The sequence below is a fragment of the Podarcis liolepis genome (genome assembly GCF_965112155.1).
Source record: "Podarcis liolepis genome assembly, chromosome: 18".
NCBI lineage: Eukaryota > Metazoa > Chordata > Lepidosauria > Squamata > Lacertidae > Podarcis > Podarcis liolepis.
The window spans coordinates 11228617-11254468 of NC_139572.1; the positions used below are offsets into that span (position 1 = coordinate 11228617).

Consider the following 25852-nt stretch of genomic DNA (forward strand, 5'->3'; position numbering starts at 1 on the left):
TCGTAATGCCAGTGGACAACAAAAGGGGTTTAAAGATGCTTTGAAGGTAAATCTAAAAAATGCAGTATAAGCATGGAAAATCGGGAAACACTGGCCTGCGAGTGCTCCAGTTGGAGAACAGCCTCAACCAAAGGTGGCACACACTATGAAGCAGAAATTCAGGACGCAAGGAAGAAACGTGCTAAGAGAAAGGCTTGCTTGGCAAATCCTCTCCATGATCAACTCCTGCCCAGAAACCAATGTCCCCACTGTGGAAGGACGTGTGGATCCAGAATTGGCCTCCACAGTCACTTATGGACACACTGTTAAGACCGTATTCATGGAAGACAATCTTACTTGGTTACAAGTGGTTGCCAAAGGAAGAATTTTATTTTATTTTTAAGAAGTGTTGGTTAGAGTTACACCCCTCTTCACAGATGCAATATTCAAAGCTGCATTACTCCGGCTTTCAGCCTTCCTCTAGCTCACTGAGAGACTCAAGGGCAGTGAGGAGCGTTCCTGGAGGCTGGAGCTGAAATTCCCGCCTTGCAGGGGGCTCAGTGGCGTAGCGTGGATTGTCAGCACCCGGGGCAAGGCAAGTAATTTGCGCCCCCTAACCCGTGGATTTGCGCCCCCTAACCCGTGGATTTGCACCCCCTAACCCGTGGATTTGCGCCCCCTAACCCGTGGATTTGCGCCCCCTAACCCGTGGATTTGCGCCCCCTAACCCGTGGATTTGCGCCCCCTAACCCGTGGATTTGTGCCCCCTAACCCTACCCCCCAGATGTTGTGCCCGGTGCGGCCAGCCCCCCCTGCACCCCCCACGGTACGCCACTGAGGGGGCTGGATGACCCCTGGGGGTTCCTTCCAACTTTACAATTCTAGGATTCATGTCTAAGTTTTGCCAGTTTGGAAAGCAGCTTTTCCTCGTTTCTGTTGGAAAGGAAGCAATCACTACTACTACTACTACTTATTATTATTAATTAAATTTGCATACCGCCCTTCATCCGTAGAGCTCAGGGCGGTTTACAACATGAAATTACAACAATGGGATTTACTAATGATTCTTTCATTTGGAGCAGAAAGAAAAAGAAGCGCTTCCGTCTGCAAAAGCGACTGAGCCCCAAGCGAGAAAATTTGACAAGCACGTTGTGCGCATGCGCCTCACGACAGAGCCCTCGCGGCGGAAGGGGGGGCCGAGGGCACTTCACCGCGCCTGCGCATAACTAGGGCTGGTGGGCGGGGAAACGCCTGCAGGGGGCGGGGTTTGTGGGGTTTTCTTTTGTGTGTTGCGCGTGCGCACAAGAGGGAGGGAAGAAGGGCTGGAGGCGCGAGATCTTTTAAAAAGGGCGGGGCTTGGATAGAAAGCCGGTGCGCGTGCGCGCAGTAGAATGTCCACGCGCGTGCGCGGTGGAATCTCTGCGCGTGCGTAGTGGCAGCCCCCTCTTCCCTGCCTAGTTTCGGGGCTTCGTGTTGCTGAGGCGATTCTGTACTAATTTTAAATAAGGGGGGACCTCCGCCCCTCCCTTTTCTTATTCAGCCTTCGGTAAGTGGAAGCTCTGAGGGGGGAAAGAAAGAAAGAAAAGGGGGAGTGGGGGGGGGGAGGAAGGCCGGAGGTTGCCAACTGACCTGGAGGCAGCCTGCTCTTCTGCCTTGGAGCAGCCAGTTTCCCGCCCCAGGGAAGCAGCGAGTGCGGCTTTCACTTTTTCCAGGGCCCTGCGAGCTGATGCCGGAGCCTGAAGGGAGAGCCTGGTAAGTTGGCAACCTCCGTCAAAAGACCCCGCGGTTCCTGCCCTCTAGGCGCCTTCCAGAGAGGGGCTCCTTGCCTGCCAGCACGTTGGCCAACTTGGATAACCTTTCCTGCTACCACTGGTTTTGGTGCTGGGCAAAGGGCTCTCTCCCCATTATTTGAGGATATTTTAAATTATTACGGTAGCAAAAGCCTCCTGGCAGATATCGAATGAGTCTTGTAAAATAATGCAACGGTGGAGAAAATCAGAATTAAGGAGGAGAAAAAAAAACAATTCTAGGAAACTGTGTAAAAAGAAATAATTAAATCGCAAAATAGTACAACGGGTATACAGTAGTTGGAAGGTTCTTTTTATTTTAAACTCATTTTCTGTTTCTTTTTCTCTTCTTTCCTCCCTCTTTTCTATGTTTGTAAATTATTGGATCATTTATACAGTAATGTGTAATGTTTGTATTGTATGTACTTTTGTTGTTGTTGAGTCGTTTAGTCGTATCCAACTCTTCGTGACCCCCTGGACCGGAGCACGCCAGGCCCTCCTGTCTTCCACTGCCTCCCACAGTTTGGTCAAACTCATGCTGGTAGCTTCGAGAACACTGTCCAACCATCTCGTCCTCTGTCGCCCCCTTCTCCTTAGAATCATAGAATCATAGAGTTGGAAGAGACCACAAGGGCCATTGAGTCCAACCCCCTGCCAAGCAGGAAACACCATCAGAGCACTCCTGACATATGGTTGTCAAGCCTCTGCTTAAAGACCTCCAAAGTAGGAGACTCCACCACACTCCTTGGCAGCAAATTCCACTATCAAACAGCTCTTACTGTCAGGAAGTTCTTCCTAATGTTTAGGTGGAATCTTCTTTCTTGTAGTTTGGATCCATTGCTCCGTGTCCGCTTCTCCGGAGCAGCAGAAAACAACCTTTCTCCCTCCTCTATGTGACATCCTTTTATATATTTGAACATGGCTATCATATCACCCCTTAACCTCCTCTTCTCCAGGCTAAACATGCCCAGCTCCCTTAGCCGTTCCTCATAAGGCATCGTTTCCAGGCCTTTGACCATTTTGGTTGCCCTCCTCTGGACACGTTCCAGATTGTCAGTGTCCTTCTTGAATTGTGGTGCCCAGAACTGGACACAGTACTCCAGGTGAGGTCTGACCAGAGCAGAATACAGTGGCACTATTACTTCCCTTGATCTAGATGCTATACTCCTATTGATGAGGCCCAGAATTGCATTGGCTTTTTTAGCTGCCGCGTCACACTGTTGGCTCATGTCAAGTTTGTGGTCAACCAAGACTCCTAGATCCTTTTCACATGTACTGCTCTCAAGCCAGGTGTCACCCATCTTGTATTTGTGCCTCTCATTTTTTTTGCCCAAGTGCAATACTTTACATTTCTCCCTGTTAAAATTCATCTTGTTTGTTTTTGCCCAGTTCTCTAATCTGTCAAGGTCGTTTTGAAGTGTGATCCTGTCCTCTGGGGTGTTAGCCACCCCTCCCAATTTGGTGTCATCTGCAAATTTGATCAGGATGCCCTTGAGTCCATCATCCAAGTCGTTGGTAAAGATGTTGAATAAGACTGGGCCCAAGACAGAACCCTGTGGCACCCCACTAGTCACTCTTCTCCAGGATGAAGAGGAACCATTGATGAGCACCCTTTGGGTTCGGTCAGTCAGCCAGTTACAAATCCACTGAGTGGTAGCATAGTCAAGACCGCATTTTACCAGCTTCTTTACAAGAATATCATGGGGCACCTTGTCAAATGCCTTACTGAAATCAAGGTAGGCTACATCCACTGCGTTCCCTTCGTCTACCAGGCTTGTAATTCTGTCAAAAAACGAGATCAGGTTAGTCTGACATGACTTATTTTTCAGAAATCCATGCTGACTATTGGTGATCACAGCATTCCTTTCTAGGTGCTCACAGACTGTTTGCTTAATGATCTGTTCCAGAATCTTCCCTGCTATTGATGTCAGACTGACTGGGCGGTAATTATTTGGGTCTTCTCTTTTCCCCTTTTTGAAAATAGGGACAACATTTGCCCTCCTCCAGTCTGCCGGGACTTCGCCTGTTCTCCAGGAATTCTCAAAGATGACTGCCAGTGGTTCTGAGATCACATCTGCCAGTTCTTTTAATACTCTTGGATGCAGTTCATCTGGCCCTGGAGACTTGAATACATCTAATCTAGCCAAATATTCTTGTACTATCTCCTTAGTTATTCTGGGCTGTGTTTCCTTTGCTGAATCATTTGCTCCAAATTCTTCAGGTCGGGCATTGTTTTCTTTATCGGAGAAGACTGAGGCAAAGAAGGCATTGAGGAGTTCAGCCCTTTCTGTGTCCCCTGTTTGCATTTCACCATCTTCTCCTCTGAGTGACCCCACTGTTTCTTTGTTCTTCCTTTTGCTACGAACATACCCATAAAAGCCTTTTTTGTTGCTTTTAACCTCTCTAGCAAGCCTGAGTTCATTCTGTGCTTTAGCTTTTCTGACTTTGTGTCTACACGTGCTGGCTATTTGTTTGAATTCCTCTTTGGTGGTTTCCCCCCTTTTCCATTTTTTGTACACATCCTTTTTTAATCTTAACTCAGTTAAAAGTTCTTTCTCCTTGTGCCCTCCATCTTTCTTTCTTTCTTTTTTTAAATGATATTTATTGAAAAAAGCATTTTTTAAAAAAAAATTATACAAAAAAGAGAAAAAGATAAAAAAAGTAAAAATGAAACCATCATTTTCGAATTCTCTACTTTCAATGCCTTCTTTCCTTGACCTCCTCCTCCTCCCTTTTCCTGTATCCTGTTTTATAACAATAACAGCAAATCCTTTCCATAATTCATAATATTCTGTCATAGCATTACCTTAATCTGATATCATATTATCTTATAAAAAACCTTAAGGTTCAAAACTTAAATCTTAATTTTTTATCAACTTCTCCTAAACCCTAGTCTTCTTGCCTAATTCTTATAACATTTTTATAAGAGCCAAATAATTTCATTTCAACATTTTGCTAACATTCATCAATTTTATAAAACAGTCCTAATAATAAAAAGAAAAAGAAAAGAATACAATCTTCATCCAACGTCCTTTTCTCCTGGTCCCGGGTTTGTCAGTCCTTTTTGTCCTGTTAATCTAGCACATTAACCTGGCAACCTTATATCCGAGGCTCTTAAGACACTTCCATGTCCCTTCCATAGCTCTTCTTTATATTTCCCTTTTATTCGTGAGAACTCCAGCTTAATAATGTTTTTGACCTTCTTCAACAAAACAATCCCTTTTCCATAGTCCAATCCAAACTCGATGTAAAATTTACAACCATATTCCAGATTCCCTTCAAAGTTAGGGGCCCACACAGCTCCAGACATCTGACGACCCCTTTCCAGACTTGAAAAGTCCAAATCTCCCTGTGGTGGGGGGTCTATCCAGCCCCCCATTTCCAAACCAAACCAATTTTTTCCTTTCCAAGTCTGATTTTTTCCAAGTTCATTTACTAAGTCCAAAAGTTTGTAATCCTGCTGGGTCGCAGCTCCCTCCATCTCTGGCGCCCTAGATTCAACAAAATCCTCTTCTCTCGGTTGTTCTGTCATGGCACGCTCCTGTTTTACTTCCTGAGTGGGCTCCCTATAATTTCCCAACAACCTGCTCAAAGGATCTGGTCGCATCAATCATAAGGTCCATCTTTTGACTTAACTGATCTAATAGGGCATTTATTTTGCAGAAAGCACCAAGCAGTGCTTCTGAAGACATTGTTCTGCAAGGTCACCAAATCCTTTCCCACAGTTGTAATCAGTGACAGCTGGCAGTTCCCAGGAATTCCCAGGAATTGGTTACAATTTCACAGTTCCCCACTAGGGGGAAAAGCCTCTAGTTGTTCTTTCTCTTAAGAACAATAGCAACAAAGTTTCTTTTTTGATACTTTGTCCATGTTTGTTCTTTTAAAAACTAAAGGAAACAATGGAAACTGTGTTTCTCTTCTTTTAGCTATCTGTCAAAGCATTTGTTTCTGGTCAATGAGCTTCAAACGTCAATTCTGACACCCCGCTCCAGGGTCAGGGCGATGGAAAAATACCTTGCTTTAGCTTAATTTCTGCAGGTTTAAACAGCTCAAAAAGAGTCCCCCTTCTTCTCCTGCTACCGAAGGGGGGTTCAGCAATTTTAAATGATGAAGATCGATCCTTTAAAAGTAGTTTCTTTAAGGCTCTGATTTGCGTTGTCTTTGCTTTGTTCTGGCTACAGGGAAACGGAAGGGTGACTTCCTGGTTGATCCTTTCCGTTTCAGTACCAAATTGGGGTAAATTTTTAAGTCCAATTCCTTTTAATTTCGCCAGTTCCTTTTTTGAGTCCAAATATTCAATGTTCCATTACTCACGGTTGGTTGTTTTAAATGCCAAATTGTCCCAGGAAAAAGGCAGCGCTCTCCGGCAACGGCTATGCGGCTTCACTCCGCAGAAAAAGCAGTCGACTCACAGCACAGCGCCACTTCCCCCTCTTCACTTCGGAGCCCGTTTCTGGGTTCCTTAGTGAGTTGGGGGGGTGCTAAAGGTCCCGCCGAGTCCCACGGTCACAAGCTTCATCCGCCTGTGATTTTCAAAAGGGTCCCCGCTACGCCGCAGCGGAAAAGACCCGTTTCTTGTGGAGCTTCTCCCTCCAGTTCAGAGGGAGTCCGCCATCACCGGAGGCGCCACCCCGGAAGTCTGTGCCCTCCATCTTTCCCAACATCAGGGTCTTTTCCAGGGAGTCTTCTCTTCTCATGAGGTGGCCAAAGTACTGGAGCCTCAGCTTCACGATCTGTCCTTCCAGTGAGCACTCAGGGCTGATTTCCTTAAGAATGGATGCGATTGATCTTCTTGCAGTCTCAAGAATCTCCTCCAGCACCAGAATTCAAAAGCATCCATCCCTTGGCGATCAGCCTTCTTTATGGTCCAGCTCTCACTTCCATACATCACTACTGGGAAAACCATGGCTTTAACTATACGGACCTTGTATGTACTTTATGTTTGTGCAATAAATGAATTTTTAAAATATATGTATTATGGTATCGATAGCCCCCCCAAGGAGCTCAAGGTGGTGTATGTGGCGCTCCCCTTCCCCTCAATCCCCCACAACAACCCTGGGAGGTAGGCTAGGCTGAGAGGCGGCAGCTGGACCTCAACATCCCCCTTTGCAGCTATTTTGCAAAGCTTTTGCAGATAAAATTGTGGGAGTGCCAGGTTTTATGGGATCAGTTTCAACTTGTCACCCCGCCCCCGAGAATGCAAACAAGCAGCTTGGATGGGCAAAACCTGTCTTCTCGACCCTTGCAGGGGTTCTGCTCCTTCCTGCTGGGCAGTGTCCAGAAAGTAGTGGTGGGAGATGAGTGTTCGGGACCACTCAGGGCTCCATGCTCTCCCCCATGCTTTTTAACATCTACAGTGGTACCTCTGGATGCAAACATGATCCGTTCCGGAGCCCCGTTTGCATCCTGAAGCAAACGCAACCCGCATCCGCGCTTCTGCACGGGTCGCTATTTGCTGCTTCTGCGCATGCGCATGATGTCATTTTGAGCATCTGCGCATGCGCGAGCGCTGAAACCCAGAAGTAACACATTCCATTACTTCTGGGTCGCCGCGGAGCGCAACCCGAAAATACTCATCCCAAAGCTACTTCAACCCGAGGTATTACTGTACATGAAATGGCTGGGAGAGTTCACCAGGGGGTTGGGGTTGGGGTATGCGGATGATACCCAGCTCTACCTCTCAACATGGATGGTGGATGCTTTTCAGCAGAAACAAGGACAAGAGAAGAGTAGGCCACTCCTTTAACCCCACCCCAGAGGCTCCTTTCTAAACTTGTTGGCCCAGTCTTGCAAAACTTAAAAATGAAAACTCCGCTGTCCTCCAACCTGCTGCCCTGGAGTCTCTCAGCGAGCTGAAAGTTACTGTCTCCTTTCATTGGAAGAAAGTTGGAAGCAGGAGTAATGCAGCTTTGAATATCTGGTGACAGAGGTGTAAGTCGGTTAGTCTTCAACATGCGTTGGGGACCCACTTGTTAAAATAAAATAAAAAATTACATATAACACAGATGGGTGGGGTATAAATAATAAAAATTATTACTATTAGTATTATTTGGCAATGCTGCTGCTGTGGCCCACCGTAGATTAGGCTTTGGCCTGGTAGCAGTTGAAGACAACTGGCGTAAGTCACCTGATGCGTTTGAGAGCAGGTAGAGCATAAGAAAAGCCCTGCTGCATCCACCCCCCTTGTCCTTATGCTGGCCACCTAGATGCCGCTGGGAAGCCCAGAAACAAGAGTGTGAGGTCCATAGTTCTCTCCCTTGCTGTGCATAGAGAAAAGGTTTTTCTCCTTCTCTCCTAACAGTAGAACTCTTGGGCATCCAGTGAAGCTGAACATTGGAAGATTCAGGGCATGTAGTAGAAGAGACTTACTCGCTTTATTTTACTTGCTCCCCGATTTAAGAATCATGCTAAAGGACTGCTTGGCAATATGGATGCCAACTGTTCCCCCCTCCTCCCTAGCTCTTCCTCCTTTCTCATTCCAGAGCCCAGATGGCTGCTCGGCGGATGGCGCGGGAGTCTTTTGATGCCCTCATGCAAGTCAAGGCGAAACGGCATCGTCTGGACAGGAGTGACCCCATCGACGAGGCCCTCCACCAGCTGAGAGGTATGGTTGGTCCAATGCCCCTGAGCTATTTGTTGCTGCTGCTCGTCAGCCTTTGACCCTGGTCCTGCTTCCGGCCTCAGAGACTCAAGTCGTTTTAGGTGAGCGTTATGACCCCAGTAAATTTAATCGGAGCCAGAAAATAATCCCTCTTCTGTTTCTGAGACCCTCCCCTAAAGCAGCGATGGGGACACTCAGGCCTCGGAGGGCAGATGCCGCCCTCCAGATTCTCCCCAGGCCACTCTCCTTGCCAGCCCTGCTTTGCACACGAGTGCTTTTGTGTAGCTGGGATGTGTCCTTGAGCATTGACCATGCCTTTTGCTTGCCAGGATGGAGGGTAGATTGATAGACGCGTGAGTGCAAGTGTGTGCAGCAGCTAGCCTACCCTACTGTCAAAAGGTTGGATTCACCTTCTTTGCTGCACCCCTTCAGCCTCGACCCTTGTGCAGAAGGTCTCCCCAAAATGGGATACGTCCATTGAGCCAGAAAAGGTTCCCTTGGCTTGGCATTAAAGGGTTTGTGGTTAGTGGCCAGCCCCCAAGTGGAGTGTGCTGCTAACCTCATTAAAGTCCCAATGATCCTAGAACTGTAGAGTTGGGAGGGACCCTGAGGATCATCTAGTCCAACCCGCTGCAGTGCCTCATGACAGCCTCTTTACATATGAGCTGACCCTGACACAGTGGTACCTCAGGTTACATACGCTTCAGGTTCAGACACTTCAGGTTACAGACTCCGCTAACTCAGAAATATTACCTCGGGTTAAGAACTTTGCTTCAGGATGAGAACAGAAACCGTGCAGCAGCGGTGCAGCGGCAGCAGGAAGCCCCATTAGCTAAAGTGGTGCTTCAGGTTAAGAACAGTTTCAGGTTAAGAACGGACCTCCGGAAGGAATTAAGTACTTAACCCGAGGTACCACTGTATTGAGATTATGTTCTGTGGCCCTTCTTCATGTGCCTCCTCTACAAGAGGTCTGGAGGGTGGCAACACAAGACCCAGGCCTGTTCTGCAGTGGCTCCCTGTTTGTGGAATGCTATTCACATTCTTTTTAGAGGGTAGGTTAGGGGGTGCTGGGGATGAGTTTATGGGGCTCCTAAAAGATTGGAACCGCTGTGCTAGTGGGTCCCAACCCATCAGTTAAGGCTAGTGATCTAAAGGTTTTCCATCATCATCATCATCATCATCACTATTATTGGTTCAAGGAAGCAAGTTCTCCTGCTTTTCCTTTTCCCCCTCCTCCTCCCATCCTTCAACTGATACCCTTTCCAGATCCCTTTTGGTGACCTTTAGACTTTCAGTTTTCTGCAAATTTGCAAATAAATACCCTCTTGCCTTCATAGAATTGTAGAGTTTGAAGGGACCACAAGGGTTGTCTATTCCAACACCTTGCAATTCAGGAATCTTTTGCCCAACATGGGGTTTGAACCCACAACCCTGAGATTAAGAGCGTGCAAAACATGGGTTTTCTACCTCTGGGTTTTGGCTCCTGCTTGGAAATCCTGCTTCCTTGAGAAAGGCTGTGATTCAGTAGTGGAGCATTTGCCTTGCACACAAAACCTCCCAGTTTTTATATCAAACTATTATTTGTGTAGAAGGCAATAAAATGTTTATCAAAGTTATCCAGAAGATTTTATAATGTGAGGAGAGGCCTCTATTGTAATCTTTCAACGATGTACGTAATAATGCCATTCTGTTACAAAAGAGTCTTTGCACCAATTTTGTTTTACTTAGTTTTTACACAGCTGCCATCATGTTGCACCAATTAGTTGAAGAAGACCCCGTTGAGTTCTCCCGGTGTCCTTGGTTTTGTGCCATGAGAAATAGCTTTCTTTTTTCTCCCCCCCCCCCACAGTTCATTCGCGCCCAGCGCAGCGAACCCGGTACGAGGATGAGGACGGGGATTTCCATGAGGAGAGAAAGTACCTGCACAGCGACTGGAGGGGAGAAGCCGCCGACGAAGACTATTCGGTGCCTCCCTATCAGTCAGAGGAGGAGGATTACTACACACCCACATGCTCACGGAACCAAGATTACGCCCAGGCCCCTTCCCGTGACTACGGCCATTTGTCTTCTGCGGAAAGGGAGCTCCCCGGCCCACCCACCAGGGAGCAGGGTTACGGTCGCCTGGCCTCTCGGCAAAGGGACTATGGCCGTGTCTCCTCCCGAGAGACCTCCAGTTCAGCAGAGCTGTTGAGTGGCTTCCATTCTCCAGGGCTATTGGAAGAGGAGTTTGGGACTGTGCGGAGTCAGGATTACAACCTGGAGTATGGCCTGGAGGCGGAGAGAGAGTTTGCTCCCTCTTTACACGCGGGGAGGGACCTGACGGCAAAGCGCATCCGGGCACCACAGGGCCTGGTCAAAAGCAAGACAGCTGCGGTCCTCCCCGTGAAGAAATGGGTCCAGGCTTTGTCCTCGGGCGACCTGCTGGGGGAGCCTGCCGCCCCCTCCAAGAGGAGGGCCTTCCCCGCTCAGCTCCTTCAGCTCGGCCAGCGGCCGTCCCTGCCCCTGAGGGGCCCCCTGCAGCACGACGACCCGGAAACCGTGAGCCATGCCCGGCACAAAGAGCCGCAGCTGGACCTCAGTGGCCCGCTGGATGTTTTCACCACCTTTGGGGTGGAGATCATCAAGTGGGCCGGCTTCCACAAGATCAAGAAAGACCCGGAGTACACGGAAATGTTCCGCATCCTCTTCAAGCTGGAGACAGAGACGTGCGCCAAGATGCTGGCCTCCTTCAAGTGCTCGCTGAAGATGGAGCACCAGGACTTCTGCTATTCCGCCGTGCGGACTCTGCAGCACCCGGCGCTGCGGACGCCCAAAGTGGACGGCCAGTTCTTGAACCTGCTGCTGGAAAAGAAGCTGGTGGCCACCAAGAATGGCTTCTTCCAGCTCATCAGACCTTTTGACCGGCACATGATGCACCTCCAGGCCTGCCTCCTGAAGAGCGCCGTCCCACTCCTGATGGCCTGCAATGCCTATGAGCTGAGCTTGAAATCCAGCAGCTTCAGCGACCCAGGGCAGATGGCGGCCGCCTTCGAGACCACTGCCTCCCTCTGCCGGAAGGCCCTGGTGCTCGTCGGCCAGACCTTCGCCATGGCCTCCTTCTTCCGGCAGGAGAAGATCCTGGAGGCCATCGGGCTGAAGGGGGTGGCCCCTAGGCCCATCTTGTTCCCCAATTTTGACACCTCGGCCTTGTTTGGGAAGGAGTACATTGAACACCTGCAGGGCTGGCTGGAGAAGAGCGGGTCCCAGGTGCAGCTGAAGAGGCCAAGGGTGGAGACCCCCAGCCCACAGGGTGCTCCGGAAACCAAGCCGAAGATTAAGAGTAAGCGGGTGCTACTTCCCACTGACTCTGCCTGTTGTCAGGGGCGGCTGGGTCCTTTTTCTTTGGGGGAAGAATTATTTCCACCTATTGACTTTCTAGCGTTCACGTTGTTTCAGTTTGTGAGTCTTTGTCCTCTTCTCCCACCTTGCTCCTGTTGTCCCTGTGAGCATTTAATTTTATTTCTTAGGGTTAATAATGGTGATGATGTTACGATTCATGTGCTTCCCATCGGACTGGGTTACGCCAGCCACTCTGGGCAGCTCCCACCAAAATACAAAAAACACAATAAAACATCAACCATTAAAAACTTCCCTGTACAAGGCTGCCTTCAGGTGTCTTCTAAAAGTCAGATCGGTCTTTATTTCCTTGACATCTGATGGGAGGGCATACCATAGGGTGGGCACCACCACCGAGAAGGCCCTCTGCCTGTTTCCCTGTAACTTCCCTTCTCGCAGGGAGGAAACCGCCAAAAGGCTGCTCTCGGAGCCGGACCTCAGTGTCTGGGCTGAATGATGGGGGTGCAGAGAATCCTTCAGGTATACTGGGTCAAGGTTGTTTAGGGCTTTAAGGTCAGCACCAACATTTTGAATTGTCAGGGTTCTAGTTTGGGTCTGGGGCTTGTTGGCATGATGTGAGGCTTGCTCTGCCTTGCCTTCCCATTCCCCAAAATTAAATATACCCAAAGGAAAAACCCACACCCAAAATTGCCAATAATGTGAATGATTTGTGCATTTTTTAAAAGTCCTTTTCCTCAGGCAGCTGCAGAAAAATGAGGATTGATGTCTTATTGGCAGGATCTGTAATATGGGAGGGCTGCAACTTATGTGGGGTTCATGTGCAAAGGCAAAATCATACAAAGTCAGTGAGACCCCGGGAACTTACCCCACATAGCTCTCTCTACCTTACTTTTGCGTACAGCCTGCGCTTGGGAATAATTTCCTCATTTGCCTCGTGGACTCCTCAACACTGCAACAGAGAACCAGGCTCTGGGAAGGTGGTGTGAGGCCTCTGGAAGACTGTTGGAGGCTTTCACGGCTATCGATGACATCTCGCAGCCCCCCCCCCCGCCTCCCAGAGGTCTCGTGTGACCTTCCTGGAGCCCAGTAAGCTTGAAAGCTTTTTCTGCAGCAGGAAAACCTGGTGCGGAAATAGTTTTTTATGCCCTCTGGTTTGCTGGGCTCTGGAAAGGTCTCGTGAGATTTCAGACGGCCTCTCCCAACTGCCCACCTCCCTCCCCAGCTCTCCATTTATTTATTATCCCCCGCCTACTCCCATACAAAGCTGCAAATGCATAAGTAAATCACGCGTGAGTTGTGGCCCTACTGTAAGTTTGTGATTGTGAGGTTCCCACGAGGAAGCCTTTCATTTTATCCTAACCCCCACCCCTGTTTCTTCTCCTAGTTCCGCAACGCGCTGACCAGAAGGTCACAGAGACAATCGAGAAGCTGGTGGAGGGCATCGTTTCCGGCACTCTGAAAGGGAAAGAGAGAGCTCAGTTGAAGGACAACCCAGAATACTGGTAAATATCTTCTGGTAGTGTCTTTTTTATGGCTGACCTGATCAAGCGCTGCTTCCTCTGGTTAGCCCCACTGGCACTACAGTTATTTCCAGACCCTGGGATCGCTGGAGGACTGGTGGCCCTCCTGGCAAATGGCCTGGTGGGCGCTGGATCACCAGTTCTTCCTCGCCCCCAGAATCCAGGCAACCGAGTGTCCCTTCGTGGTCGCCATCTGTAATAAATGAAAATCTGCCCTTATTCCCCTATGGGGAACACAAGAGCCCTTATAGAATCCTTTGTAGGTTCTCCATCGGTCGGAGAAAAGAACAGAGGCCAACCAGAGAATATTGAGAAGCAAAGCAGCTAGTAAGCCTGATCTTTATTTAACCGTTGCAGCAGGGTGCTCCCCTCACACGCAGGAAAGGAGGAGGACATCTTCTGGTAGTTTTGTGGTTTTTTCCGCTCCCTTGACTCTCAGAGCCTTCCAGGAACAGGGCTTCTCGGGCCAGCCTAACTTACCTTTTTAATACCCGCTATTTATTTGCATAACTCAAATCGTTTCACAAAGCAGCGCCTACACTTTGGAACTCCCTGCCTATTGATATCAGTCAGGTGCCTTCACTGTATCATTTTCGGTGCCTGCTGAAAACATTCTTGTTCAGAAAATCCTGCCCAGATGTTTAGAAAGTTGATGTGAATTTTAACTGGTTTTGGTCTATTCTTTTTAACTTTTTGTACATTTTAAGTTATTGTTGTAAATTGTTTCTCGTGATAATTCTACTGTTTTGATTAGCTGCTCCTTCCCCCCCGGTCAAAACAGGTTTCTGAAGGAAGAGGACAGCCTAGAGCACAAATATTACAAGCTCAAGCTGTCCGAGATGCATCGGCTGAGGTCTGCAGCCAAGGAAAAGCCCAAGCAGGAGCAGACCCCTGAGCTGCAGGATTTGGCTGTCATGCAGGCCTTGCTGCGCGCCCGCAAGGTCCTCCGCATCAAGAAGCGGCTCTTCTGGAAGAGGAGGCCCAGGATCCTTCAGCGGCAGGTGGCGAGAGCCCAGAGGGTGAAGCGAGCCACCGTGGGGACCCAGACACTCCTCTCCCCCGAGACAATGCTCCAGCAGCAGGGCCTGCCGCAGAGCCCCAAAGCCCACCCAGCAGAGACCGCCTTGGAAAAGGCGGGAGTCTGCGACTCAGCCACCGACCCAGAAGATGTGCCTGGGGAAGGTTTGAGTTCTGGAAGCGCGCTTGGGCTAGCATGCCAGTTCCCTGACGGTAGGTGAATTTCAGGGGGGACAAGGCAGGCAGGATGTGGTATGTTCTAGGGCTGGGCGATATATCAATACTGTATATCACCCAAAACTGGATTGAAATCCATATTGTGGTATCAGTTCCATAATTTTTGACCTGGCAATATATTGTGACTCACAATATCTGTGAGACCTGCAAGTATAGGGCGGTATACAAATTTAATTAATAATGATAATAATAGGGATGCGGGTGGCGCTGTGGGTTAAACCACAGAGCCTAGGACTTGCCGATCAGAAGGTTGGCGGTTCGAATCCCCGCAACGGGGTGAGCTCCCGTTGCTCGGCCCCTGCTCCTGCCAACCTAGCAGTTTGAAAGCACGTCAAAGTGCAAGTAGATAAATAGGTACTGCTCCAGCGGGAAGGTAAACGGCATTTCCGGGCGCTGCTCTGGTTTGCCAGAAGTGGCTTAGTCCTGCTGGCCACATGACCCAGAAGCTGTACGCCGACTCCCTTGGCCAATAAAGCGAGATGAGCACCACAACCCCAGAGTCATCCGCGACTGGACCTAATGGTCAGGGGTCCCTTTGCCTTTACCTTTACCTAATAATAATAGCCTTTAGAAGACTTCCGAAGGCAGCCCTGTATAGGGAAGCTTTTTAATGTGCAATGTTTTCTTATGTTTATATATTGGAAGCTGCCCAGAGTGGCTGGGGCAACCCAGACATATGGGCGGAATACAAATAATAAACTTATTGTTATTTATTATGAGGACTTGGCGATATATCATCCAAAACCAGTTTGAAGTCCATATCACGATATCGGTTTCATAATTTTTGACCTGGCAACATACCACAAATTGTGGTTTGTGTGTGCTTGTGTGCTGTATGCAAAAATCACAATTTGGGGGAAAACACTGAAGCCAGTCAGTGTGTCTCTCAATTCCTGCAGCCCCTGTTAACTCTGCTGGCTCAGTGCTCCCCTACAAGGAATCACAAGAACAGGAAAAACCACGAAGCCAGCCAATGCCTCTACTGTACGGCGGTGCACCCTTTTTCAGACTTCATGATTCATCACTATATCATGATGTTTAGCTGGTGATATATTGTGATGTTGAAAACAAACCAGATATCCCCCAGTCCTAGCCTGGTCTCGCTTTGCATTGCCTGCCAGTGCCTCTGCGGGGTCCTGGACTGAGAGGTTCTTTCCCCTCCTTTTTAGCTGGAGGTGGGACCTGTGAACTTTGAGCTGCTGAGCTGCCTTCCGCTGAGTCAATCCTTTGGCCCACTGAACAGCTGCCTTGAGCCAATGGTGTTTTCTTCCCTCTGCTCCTTCAGTGGGAGTGGGCATTTTGTGCCCAGGGGCTTTTGAATCCAAAGGAGGTGCTCCTTTCCTGACCTGGCCTTTGCTCCCATAATTCTCTCTGGGATCTTCGCTGTGGGTAGCTTATGGGGACACTTAGGAGGCTGACCTCTCTGGCAGGCTCTTCTTAACATTATTACACAGGAATATAGGAAGCTGTCTTATCACGAGTTAGACCATGTTGCAGAAAAGACCTGTTCTCGTATTGCCACTGTCCGGACCTCTCAGAGGATGAGGGCAGGGTCTGTGTCAGAGAGGCAGTCCTTGAGCCATTTAAGGTTTAGAGGTCAAAAAACAGCCCAGAAACTCATTGGCAGGCCAGGATCGATGCAGTATGCTCAAACCACCTTGCCCTGGTGAGCAGCCTGGCTGTAAAATTCTGCACCAACTGACATTTCCGAACTGTCTAGAGTCAGCCCCACATATAATGTGCTGCAGTAATCTAACCTGGAGGTTACTAGAGCATAGATGAAGTTAAGGGCATAGCTGGGCCACCACCTGAACCTGATGGAAGGTGCTTTGTGCCCCTGAGGCCACCTGAGCCTAGTTAGCAGAGCACATGCCAATTTTGTGTTCTTTTCTGCAGCCGAGATACATTCCAGACACCATGATATATCTACATATTGCGGTATTTGGCTGCTGATATATCACAGTGTTGAAAACCAGATATCATCCAGCTCTAGTCTCCAGTTGTTTTTGGACTACAACTCCCATCATCCCTATTGAGCGTCCTGTATCCCTGTGTTTTGTGGCTGTATCCCACCAGTGTTCCAGCAATATAAGCCCTGTTTAAAATGGAGCGGGAATAATTTTGTTATCTCCCCCCCCCCCTGTTTTCCAGTGGATCCCAAAACGATGGTGACGGCAGAGAGGCTGGCCAAGTTTGTGGCGGAGGTGGGACCTGAGATTGAGCAGTTCAGCATTGACAACAGCACAGATAACCCGGATCTGTGGTGAGCTACCCTCTCCCTCCCCGGGCAAATCATGTGTCATGCTCCTGGAGCATCCCAAGCCTCATTGCATGAGCCAGGCATTGCAGTAACAACACTCAACATCTGTAAAGTGGTGGCATGTTACTATTACTATATTTATTATTAGCGTAATATAACATCAAACATTAAAAATGTTCCCTAAACAGGGCTGCCTTCAGATGTCTTCTAAAAGTCAGATAGTTGTTCATTTCCTTGACATCTGATGGGAGGGCATTCCACAGGGTGGGTGCCACTACCAAGAAGGCCCTCTGCCTGGTTCGCTGTAACCTCACTTCTCGCAGGGAGGGAACCAGCAGAAGACCCTCAGTGGCTGGCCTGAACAATGGGGAGGTGCTGCTTCGGGTATACAGGGCCGAGGCTGTTTAGGGCTTTAAAGGTTAGCACCAGGCCTTTGAATTGTGCTTGGAAACGTACTGGGAGCCAGTGTAGATCCTTTAGAACCGGAGTTATATGGTCCCAGTCACCAGTCTAGCTGCCACATTCTGGGTTAGTTGTTGTTTCCAAGTCACCTTCAAAGGCAGCCCCATGTAGAGCGCATGGCAGTAGTCCAAGTGGGAGATAACCAGAGCATGGACCACTCTGGCGAGACATGGACAGACCCTCAGGCTGCACACCTGGTCCTTTAGGGGCACAGTGACTCCATTCTAGTCTCAGTCAGTGCAGCAGATGGGTTATAGTTTTGTTGCAAACCGCTGTGATATATTTCTTTGATACTGTGGTATCTAAATGTTTTTAGAAATAAATCAGTGAACAAGCCTGGTTGTGAAGCTCAGAGCTTGTGAAGCTCAGAGCTGCAGCTTGTCCCCAGATACTTGTCTGGGCCACCTCAGGGTCCTCATAGGGGAAGCGACGCAGAAATGTCACACAGCCACAGTGCAGTGAAGTCCTCCTGTGCTCTCACTCAGGTTCCTGCATGACCGTGAGAGCTCAGCCTTCAGGTTTTACCGGATGAAAGTCTACGAGCTGTGCCCCTCCATGAACTTCAGCGCCGTTCCAGGGCCTGCCAGCGAGAGCCCCGCACCCTCGGAGGGCGACTTGGAGAACAATGAGGAGGAGGAGGAGGAGGAAGAGGAGGAGGAGGAAGCTCCCCAGTCTGGAATGGAAGAGGGGGAAGCTCAAGCAGGGTCTGCCAGCGTGGGAGCCTCGAGTACAGCTGGAGAAGGGCAGCCTGAGGGCACCACCTCAGAAGCGTCTGCCCAGGGTCCTCTGCGGGGCAGGGCCTTTGGGCGCAAGAGGGCCAGCAGCAGATCCTTGAAGGTGGGCCTGATCCCAGCCTCCAAGAGGGTCTGTCTCATCGATGAACCGAAAGGTGAGTGAGGCAGCTGGGCGGGTTAAGCCAGGCAGGTAATTCTTTGTCAAATTTTGTTTGTGTCTGGAGTGATCTGTGACCTCTGGATTTGCTTTTTTTGCATTACAGTCCACGACCCCGTCCGGATTGAATATGACCGACCCCGCGGCTATCAGTCCCACAAAAATAAGGTGAGAAGGGGGCAAAATAATAAATACGTGCATTTATTCTTTAAGAGATTTAATGCACTGTGCTTTCCAGGCAGAGGCCTCCCAGTGCAGCTTTCAAAGCCAGCTTGAAACCTCCATAAAATGTAAGTGTCAGCTTCTGTTCACCAGTTAGGTACTGGCAATAACCTCAGCCCACAGTTCCCAAACTTTCTCAGGCCCCCTTGGTTCCCTGAACTGATCCCTAGTGTCCCCAACCCTATAAAAAGCATTGTTCAGAGGAGTGGTTCGCACAAATTTCTGACGAAGACAATAAAATTTTAAAAAGATCAGTTAATTGCCCATTTATTCAAAATGCATTTATTTATTTATTTCTCTTCATAAAAGTTACCCACAGCTTGACTATAGAAGCAACCCCAAAGCGTTGTGTTGTGGTTTTTTTTAGGGTAAGTTTTTAATTTTAAAAAAAGCCGATGAAAAAGCAAAGTTGTCACTAAAAAAAATCTTGCAGCATAATTTAAAACACACAAAAAGTTAAAACAATAGACCAGGGCTTCCCAAACTTGGGTCTCCAACTGTTTTTGGACTACAGTTCCCATCATCTCTTACCATGGGTCCTGCTAGCTAGGGATGATGGGAGTTGTAGTCCAACAACAGCTGGAGACCCAAGTTTGGGAAACACTGCAATAGACTGAAACAAATTATTATTATATTATTAATATAATATTGTATAATGTTATTAGATTATGCAAATTATTATTATTATTATTATTAACAACAACAATAATCCTGCTACAGCATTCTGTGGCCTTAATGCAATAGCCGAGCCAGGTGTTTATGATAATGATGCTGATGATCAGTTTTGTTCTCAGTGGCAAAAATCAAAGGATTTGGAGTTTTCCCACAAGCGGCTGAACCAGAAGAACATTGGCTTCCAGATGCTGCAGAAAATGGGCTGGAAGGAAGGCCTTGGGCTTGGTGCCCATGGAAAGGGCATCAGGGACCCCATCAAAGTGTACGTAGCACGTGAGCGAGTGGCACACTCCTTTTTTATAAAAACAAAAACAAACAGGTTTTGGAATGGATTGATATCTCACCACAGTTATTCCCTGTTGCAGAGGTCGCCAGCTCAGCGGCTGCAGTCAGCTAAACTGACTTGCTCCTCCTGTATACCTGAAGGAGCATCTTTGTTCTGCCCACAAAGGCTTCCAGTGGTGCCCCTGGGCAGGCGCCCCCAGCTCTGAGCTGTCATTTAGAAACAGAAAACAAAAAACCCCAAAGACTTTAGCCTCCCAGAAAGAAACTTGCAGGTACCTTCTAAGTGATTTCTGGGAAGTGAGTTCTGGTGTGGCTACCTGGCTTATTTTTCACGGTGCTGAGGAATGCTCCCCATTTCTGTCAGGCGTTGACAGCATCACGGTGTGTGTCAAATAGATACTCTGTGATCTTCACAGTATGTACCAGCAGAACACAGGTGACGTGCCACAGAAAGCATGAGGCTGGGCCTCCGACTTCTCTTTCGGGTTGGAATCATCTACCTTTGTGCCTTCAATATTTCATCTTTAAGAAACTCTCCTCCAAGGGTTTGTCTCCTGCAGTGGTTGATGATCTTCTCTAGGGGCCGACACCCACCCTGCATCACTGTTCCAGGACAGTCTGCTCTCTTTAGTTAGAAATTCCTAATCTGGCCTTGATGTGTGGATAGGTGGGCCTCAAGTTCTGTCTTCTCTTCCAGCAAGGCAACCAGTTTTCACTTGCTGCTCTTGTAGTTTTGCACATTCTCGGGCAGAAAGACAAACATGGCAGCTTCCTGGCCGTCCTGCATATACCATAAGACAGCGCTCTGGTCCTTTCATGCCAGTGCCCCCAAGTCCTTGTCACAAGCTCCCAGAGGCTGCAGTCAGCTAAACTGACTTGCTCCTGTATACCAGAAGGAGCGTCTCCACCTCCATTGTCTAGCTTGGACACTCGGCTCTAAGAGCCTTGTGGCAGTTCCCTCATTGTGAGAAATGGAGGTACAGGGAACCAGGCAGAGGGCCTACTTGGCAGTGGCACCCGCCCTGTGGAACACCCTCCCATCAGATGTCAGAGAGAAAAATTGGTACTTTTAGAAGACATCTGAAGCCAGCATTGTTCAGGGAAGTTTTTAATGGTTGATGCTTTATTGTGTTTTTAATTTTTTGTTGAGACTCCAGAGCAGCTGGGGGAACCCAGTCAGGTGAGTGGCATATAAATAATAAAATAATAATTATAAACAGAACTGCTCCTGGCTGCAATAGGGAAGGAGGGAGCTCCAAAGTGTAGGAGCTGCCGTGTGGAATGGCCGAGTTCTTACAAATGCTTAAGAGGCAACATGGTCCTTCCTCATGGGGGGAGTTGACCTCATGGCCTCTGTAGAGGCAAAGATGAGCCCAGCCTCTGAGAACAGCCCATCCCTGTCTTAGACACATTGCCAGCCTTCGTGCTTTTGGCAGAGGAGCATCCTACACGGCTCACCCATAAGATCCCAACCACCCCTTGTTTAAAGTGGGTCTTGGCTGGCTTGTCCAACGTCTTCTGCCATTCAAAGCAGACAGCGCCTACTGTGCTGGACCAGCGATTTGAGATGGCATCCAAGTTTCATGTGTTCGACAGGAGCATCTGTAGTGAGAGCAGCTGTTTTGCAAGTGCTGGGAAGCTGTGTTCGCCTTCTGCCAGAGCAGGGGTGGGGAGGACGCCCCCTGCCCAACACCCTCACAGACCCACTGCTGAATGAAGCAAACGGCTCATTTACGAGCCGTGACCCCAGGGTCTCCCACCCGAAGAAAGGCCTTCTTCATGCAGCTCCCTCCTGCAGGAGGCAGGGATGGCCACCAACTTGTACGAGTTTCGGGAGGCAGCATTTGGGACTTTGGAGCTCAGAGAAAAGGTGCATCATAAAATTATGCACAGCATGGGGAAAGCGGGACAGAAAGAGGTCTTTCTCCCTCGTAACACTGTAGAACTCATGGACGTCCAATGAAGCTGGACATTGAGAGATTCAGGACAGATGTAAGGAAGCCCTTCTTTGCGCAGTCTGTGGTTAAGCTGTGGAACTCGCTGCCACAGGATGGCCTCCAACCTGGATGGCTTTAAAAGAGGATGAGACAAATGGCTGCTAGCCAGGATGGCTCTGCTCCGCCTGCACACTGAGGCAGCAGTGCTTCTGAATGCCAGTTGCTGGAAACCACAGGAGAGGAGAGCAGCTCTTGTGTTCGAATCCTGCTTGTGGATTTCCCATTGGGGGCATCTGGTTGGGCTAACAGGATGCTGAACCCTTTGGCTTGATCCACCTGCTTCTGATGTTCTTACATATCCCAACACGCCCTTCTATTTCTTTTCTTTTTGCAAGGGGAGTACAACTGTGTAAATGTTAAGGGTGCAGCTTTGTTTGCCTGTTTCCTAGCACTGTCCCAAATTGACTCCTATGCTTTTGGGGTTGGCACGAGCCAAAGGAACTGGGCGTGGGGAAGGACTGACCTGGAGCTCGGTCACCTCTTTGGAAACACAGCGGCCAAGACATCACCCGTTGGCCGTGCGCTTTGGTCAAGGAAGCCGGTGGCTGGGCATGTGCTCACTTTCTCTTTCTTTGCCTCCCTTTTAGGGGCTCCACCTCAGCGGGGGAGGGCTTGGGTGTGGCGGGGGACGAGAACAAGGAGGACACCTTTGCCACCTTCCGCCAGAGGATGATCCAGATGTACTATCTGAAAAGAGCCTGTAATAAATAGGTAGGTTGTATGCAGCAAGCCAGCTTTGCCCCTCACCCCCTTTTGAATTAATTGCAAGATTAAAATAACTGTTTCTCTCTTCTTCTGTTTTCAAGCTTTTTCTTCTTCTTCTTTGACCAGGGAGATATTTTCTGTGTGTGCACAAAGCTTATCTGGGTTTGCTTTTAACCGTTTTTTCATGTTTGTTTCCATTATGAATGACCAGAATGAGCTTTGAACCAAAGAAGTGAAGATCACTGTGCTGGAGAGAGGTCTGGAGAGAGGACAGGCCATCTTCTGAGAACCCCCCACCGCTTTTAAATTTGGAGCAATTAGAAGAGCAAATTGCTCTTAAGAATCCGTAACCTTCTAAACAAATCGAAACAAACATTGCCATTCTTTGGCTGCGGGAACGGCTGGGTCTGCTTTTTGATCAAATCTCTTAACAAGAACCTAGGATGCCAGGCTTCCCCCCCACTTACGCAAGGCCGACTTGCGTACAACCACATGTGCATGCAGTGCCAGGAAATAATAAATCAATTGGCTGCTTCTACCTGCGGCTCAGATCCCCACTCTGAGTGCTGTGGGGCACATGTCCACACACACACACACACACGTGCACACCAGCCTGGTCCTGGCTGCAGTGACAATCTCAAGGTGTGAGTGGGCAGAGGGAGGGGACATGGGCACATGGGATCAGCGCCTGGGCACTTCACTGCTGGGTCTGAAAGCACCTCTCAAGGACACCCTAGAGCAGGGGTCTGCAACCTTTAAGACGAAAAGAGCCACTTGGACCGAAGAAATAAAACTGGGAGCCGCAAAACCATTGCAACATTTAAAACAGTGGGGAGTGTCGGGGCACACAATGCGCCTCCTCACCTCGCTAGTATCCGCCCCGGAGCCGCGGCAAAGGTGTAAAAGAGCCACATGCGGCTCCGGAGCCGCGGGTTGCTGACCCCTGCCCTAGAGGATGGGCTACCCAGTGCCCCACTAGCCGTGCGGCCCTGAGCCAGTAGGTGAGGCACAAATCCATCTCCCAACAAGGCAGGGTCAGTGCTCAGAGGAGAAAAGGAGTGGCAGGGGGAGAGTGTGACTAGCTGAGCTGATTGGGGGGCTGTGGGTCAAAGCGGTAAGGGGAGGGGAGGAGGAAATCAAAGGAAGTGAACAGCTGTGGCCTGAAAGTCTCTCAGGACTGCTGCCCGGGAGGGATGGGACGGAAGGCTCAGGGCAGCAACCCCGTCGACGCATGTGAGTCTGTCTCTTCCCCGTGCGCCCTCCCTATTAAAGCAGCATGCCCCCCACTTTATGCAACTTCACTTCTGCATGTGGGGCCCCCGGAGCATAACCCCTGCGTAGGTGTCTGTGTGTGCCTGTATCCATTCCAGACAGGACAAAAAATGGACTGTCCTCCATGTGGACAATATGATCATCCTGCCTTTCGCAAGATTCAGAAATTCCACCTTTACACAATGTGATGTATTTTTTCTTTTCAACTGCTTTGGGTCGCAAGATTCAGAAATTCCACCTTTACACAATGTGATGTATTTTTCTTTTCAACTGCTTTGGGTCGCAAGATTCAGAAATTCCACCTTACACAATGTGATGTATTTTTCTTTTCAACTGCTTTGGGTCTGCACGACAAGCAGCAGTTATTGAATAACCATTACTTGTTCGATTTATTGAACCATCGCTTTTTTTGCTTTAAATAAAATACAAACAGTATGTAGAAACCGATACCATGTAGGGCAGATAAGAATCTCACTTTTGTTTCTGTGTTATCAGCGATCAGTGCCACTGCCAGGCATGCAGGATTTCGCTTGGCCTGCATTTCCGTCTTCTTTAACTGTCTTGGTTACCTTTTCCTTCTGCAAAGGAACCTTAGTGCTGTTTTCTTGCAGGAAGGTCTCTGGAGAGCTTTTTTTGTGGGGGGTACAAGGTTGTCTGAAATTTGGGTTCACTCCATTGCTGAATAGGACCCCTCTAGAATGTGCAAGAACTCTACTTACGAACCGACCGTCTTGACAGCATCCCGATTTGAATTTGACAGTGTTTTCTGAATGATGAGTGTCCACACACTCTCTTTAATCCATTTCCCCTCTGGAGTCCTCCAGTAACGATTTGCCACCCAGCCTCTCCTGGCTTTTCTGCAAAAGGCTACTTCATCTTGGTGACCGGACACAAACCAGTTGTTAACTCTGAAACATTCTGTCCGTTGTGGACCTTGGCTTCTCACAGCCACCCATTTGTGGTGGGGGTCTTGTGATGTGCAGGATCATTCGCACCTCCTTCCCCCTTCATAGCCAAAGTGGACTTTTCAGTGGGAAACCACACTCCGCTGTGGTTTGCGGCATTCCTTCCTGCTCAGAACAAGCTTTTCTGCCCCAGGAAACTCCAAATCAAAGAGTGTGGTGTTGAAGTCAGCCTGAGCTCCATGTCGCCATCAGGCGCATGCAATGGGGAACTTCTTCCTCTGCCATTCTGAGAAATGCAAGAGTCGTTCATGGGAATAGGTGGGGCTCCCACCGTTGTTTGAGCCAAGAAGTTTGCTGCTGATAGCAAGATGTTGAAGAACCCCACGAGACCCCCTTCCTTCGGCCTGCAGGATCCAGTTCTGTCAAGCTGAAGCTGCCACAGGGGTCTGGCCACCCTCCTGTTAAAACCACTCTCTTAATTTCTAGGGGTGTTTTGGTTTCTCTTTCATAATTGAGCATTGCATTTTTATTTTTTTTAAATTGGCTCTCAGCCCAACCTGGCCTTTTGGCCCCCTGTGAGTCAGATTGCTGATTCCCCTGGCCCATAAATGAGTTGTTGCAGTTTAAATAGCTCCTTTCCTTTGATGTGAAGCTTCTGTGTTCAGCCACAGTTTTGTTTTCACCCCACCTCATATTTACAGCCAACTCTCATGTTTTCTTTCGAGTTGCTAGAACCTTTTCTCCTCCTGACTTCAGGAGCTTGCAGAGAGTGAGATGACTGCATAACCCAAACCTTTTCTCTTGCATTTTGTCGGAGGGCTGGGTTCCTCTCCTCCAGCTGATTCTGTTCCCTTTGTGGCTTGAACCCAATTCCTGGGGTGTCAACTTACGAATGTTCATATCCAGGCTGGGGGAATAAATGGCTGTGTGTTTAAACCCAATTTCGTTGGGGTGGTCCTCCTGATTCTGGACTCTCTCCATAGCAAACTTTGATTTTTTAAAATTTTATTTAAAGATGGAACACTGTTTTTCTTGGGATGGGGCCAAAGAGGACTTTTACTCTTCTCCAACCCTTCAAGATAATCATGATTACAGCTAGTCTTCCTTTATGCTAAGATTTGTTTTAGGGCAGCATTGAACTGAGCAACACTGGTGTTATTTAAATTCCCATTGTTGCTTTCACCCAAGGATCTTTTGGGGTTATTTTAAAACCAAGATCCACCCCTTTCCTGTGTGTGATATCTTCTAACAATATGCTTTTCACTGGGCAACTTCTGGGGAACATCTTTAATGGGTCTGCAAAAATATTTTCAAATGCAGAGCAAAAATGGCCACCTGGTAGCCAATTTGGTTCACTAGTTTTTTTTCTTATTCTAGTTTTCCAGGCTCTCTCACGAAGACCTCAAGCATCCACGAACACTTTCCTGCTGCAGTCGCTAGGGCATGTGTATTCTTTATCCTGTGTCTCCCCCAACCCTCCGTTTGGGGATGGTGGTGTTTTTTCAGTGGCTCTTGATCAGGATTTCCCCCCTTCTCCCTTTCCTGTGCCATCTGAACAGTACTGACCCGTAGTGGAAAGATAAGTTTGTTAGCCGATTCATCGTTTCTTTTTTAAATGTTTAACGGCATGTAATCCTTTTGCTTTATTTTATTTTTTAACAAAAAAGCCTTCAATAAACACGAACCTGATTATTAGCCTCA

General features: G+C 48.6%; 1 protein-coding gene across 3 annotated transcripts; it reads left to right on the plus strand.

The window, feature by feature from the left end:
* Positions 1-1311: 1311 nt before the first annotated feature.
* SUGP2 (SURP and G-patch domain containing 2) lies at positions 1312-25852 on the plus strand. 3 transcript variants are annotated; one of them, XM_083483678.1, is made up of 11 exons: positions 1312-1525; positions 8249-8370; positions 10217-11686; positions 13088-13205; positions 14005-14453; positions 16629-16740; positions 17685-18088; positions 18197-18258; positions 19107-19249; positions 21857-21980; positions 25529-25852. In XM_083483678.1, the coding sequence occupies exons 2-10, from the start codon at positions 8256-8258 to the stop codon at positions 21978-21980; spliced, it is 2997 nt and encodes a 998-aa protein (XP_083339804.1). In that variant the 5' UTR covers positions 1312-1525; positions 8249-8255; the 3' UTR covers positions 25529-25852. The 3 variants fall into 3 exon arrangements, with proteins under 3 accessions (XP_083339804.1, XP_083339803.1, XP_083339805.1); XM_083483677.1 differs by lacking the exon at positions 25529-25852 and adding an exon at positions 22186-23452 and having other exon boundaries at positions 1389-1525; XM_083483679.1 differs by having other exon boundaries at positions 1421-1731.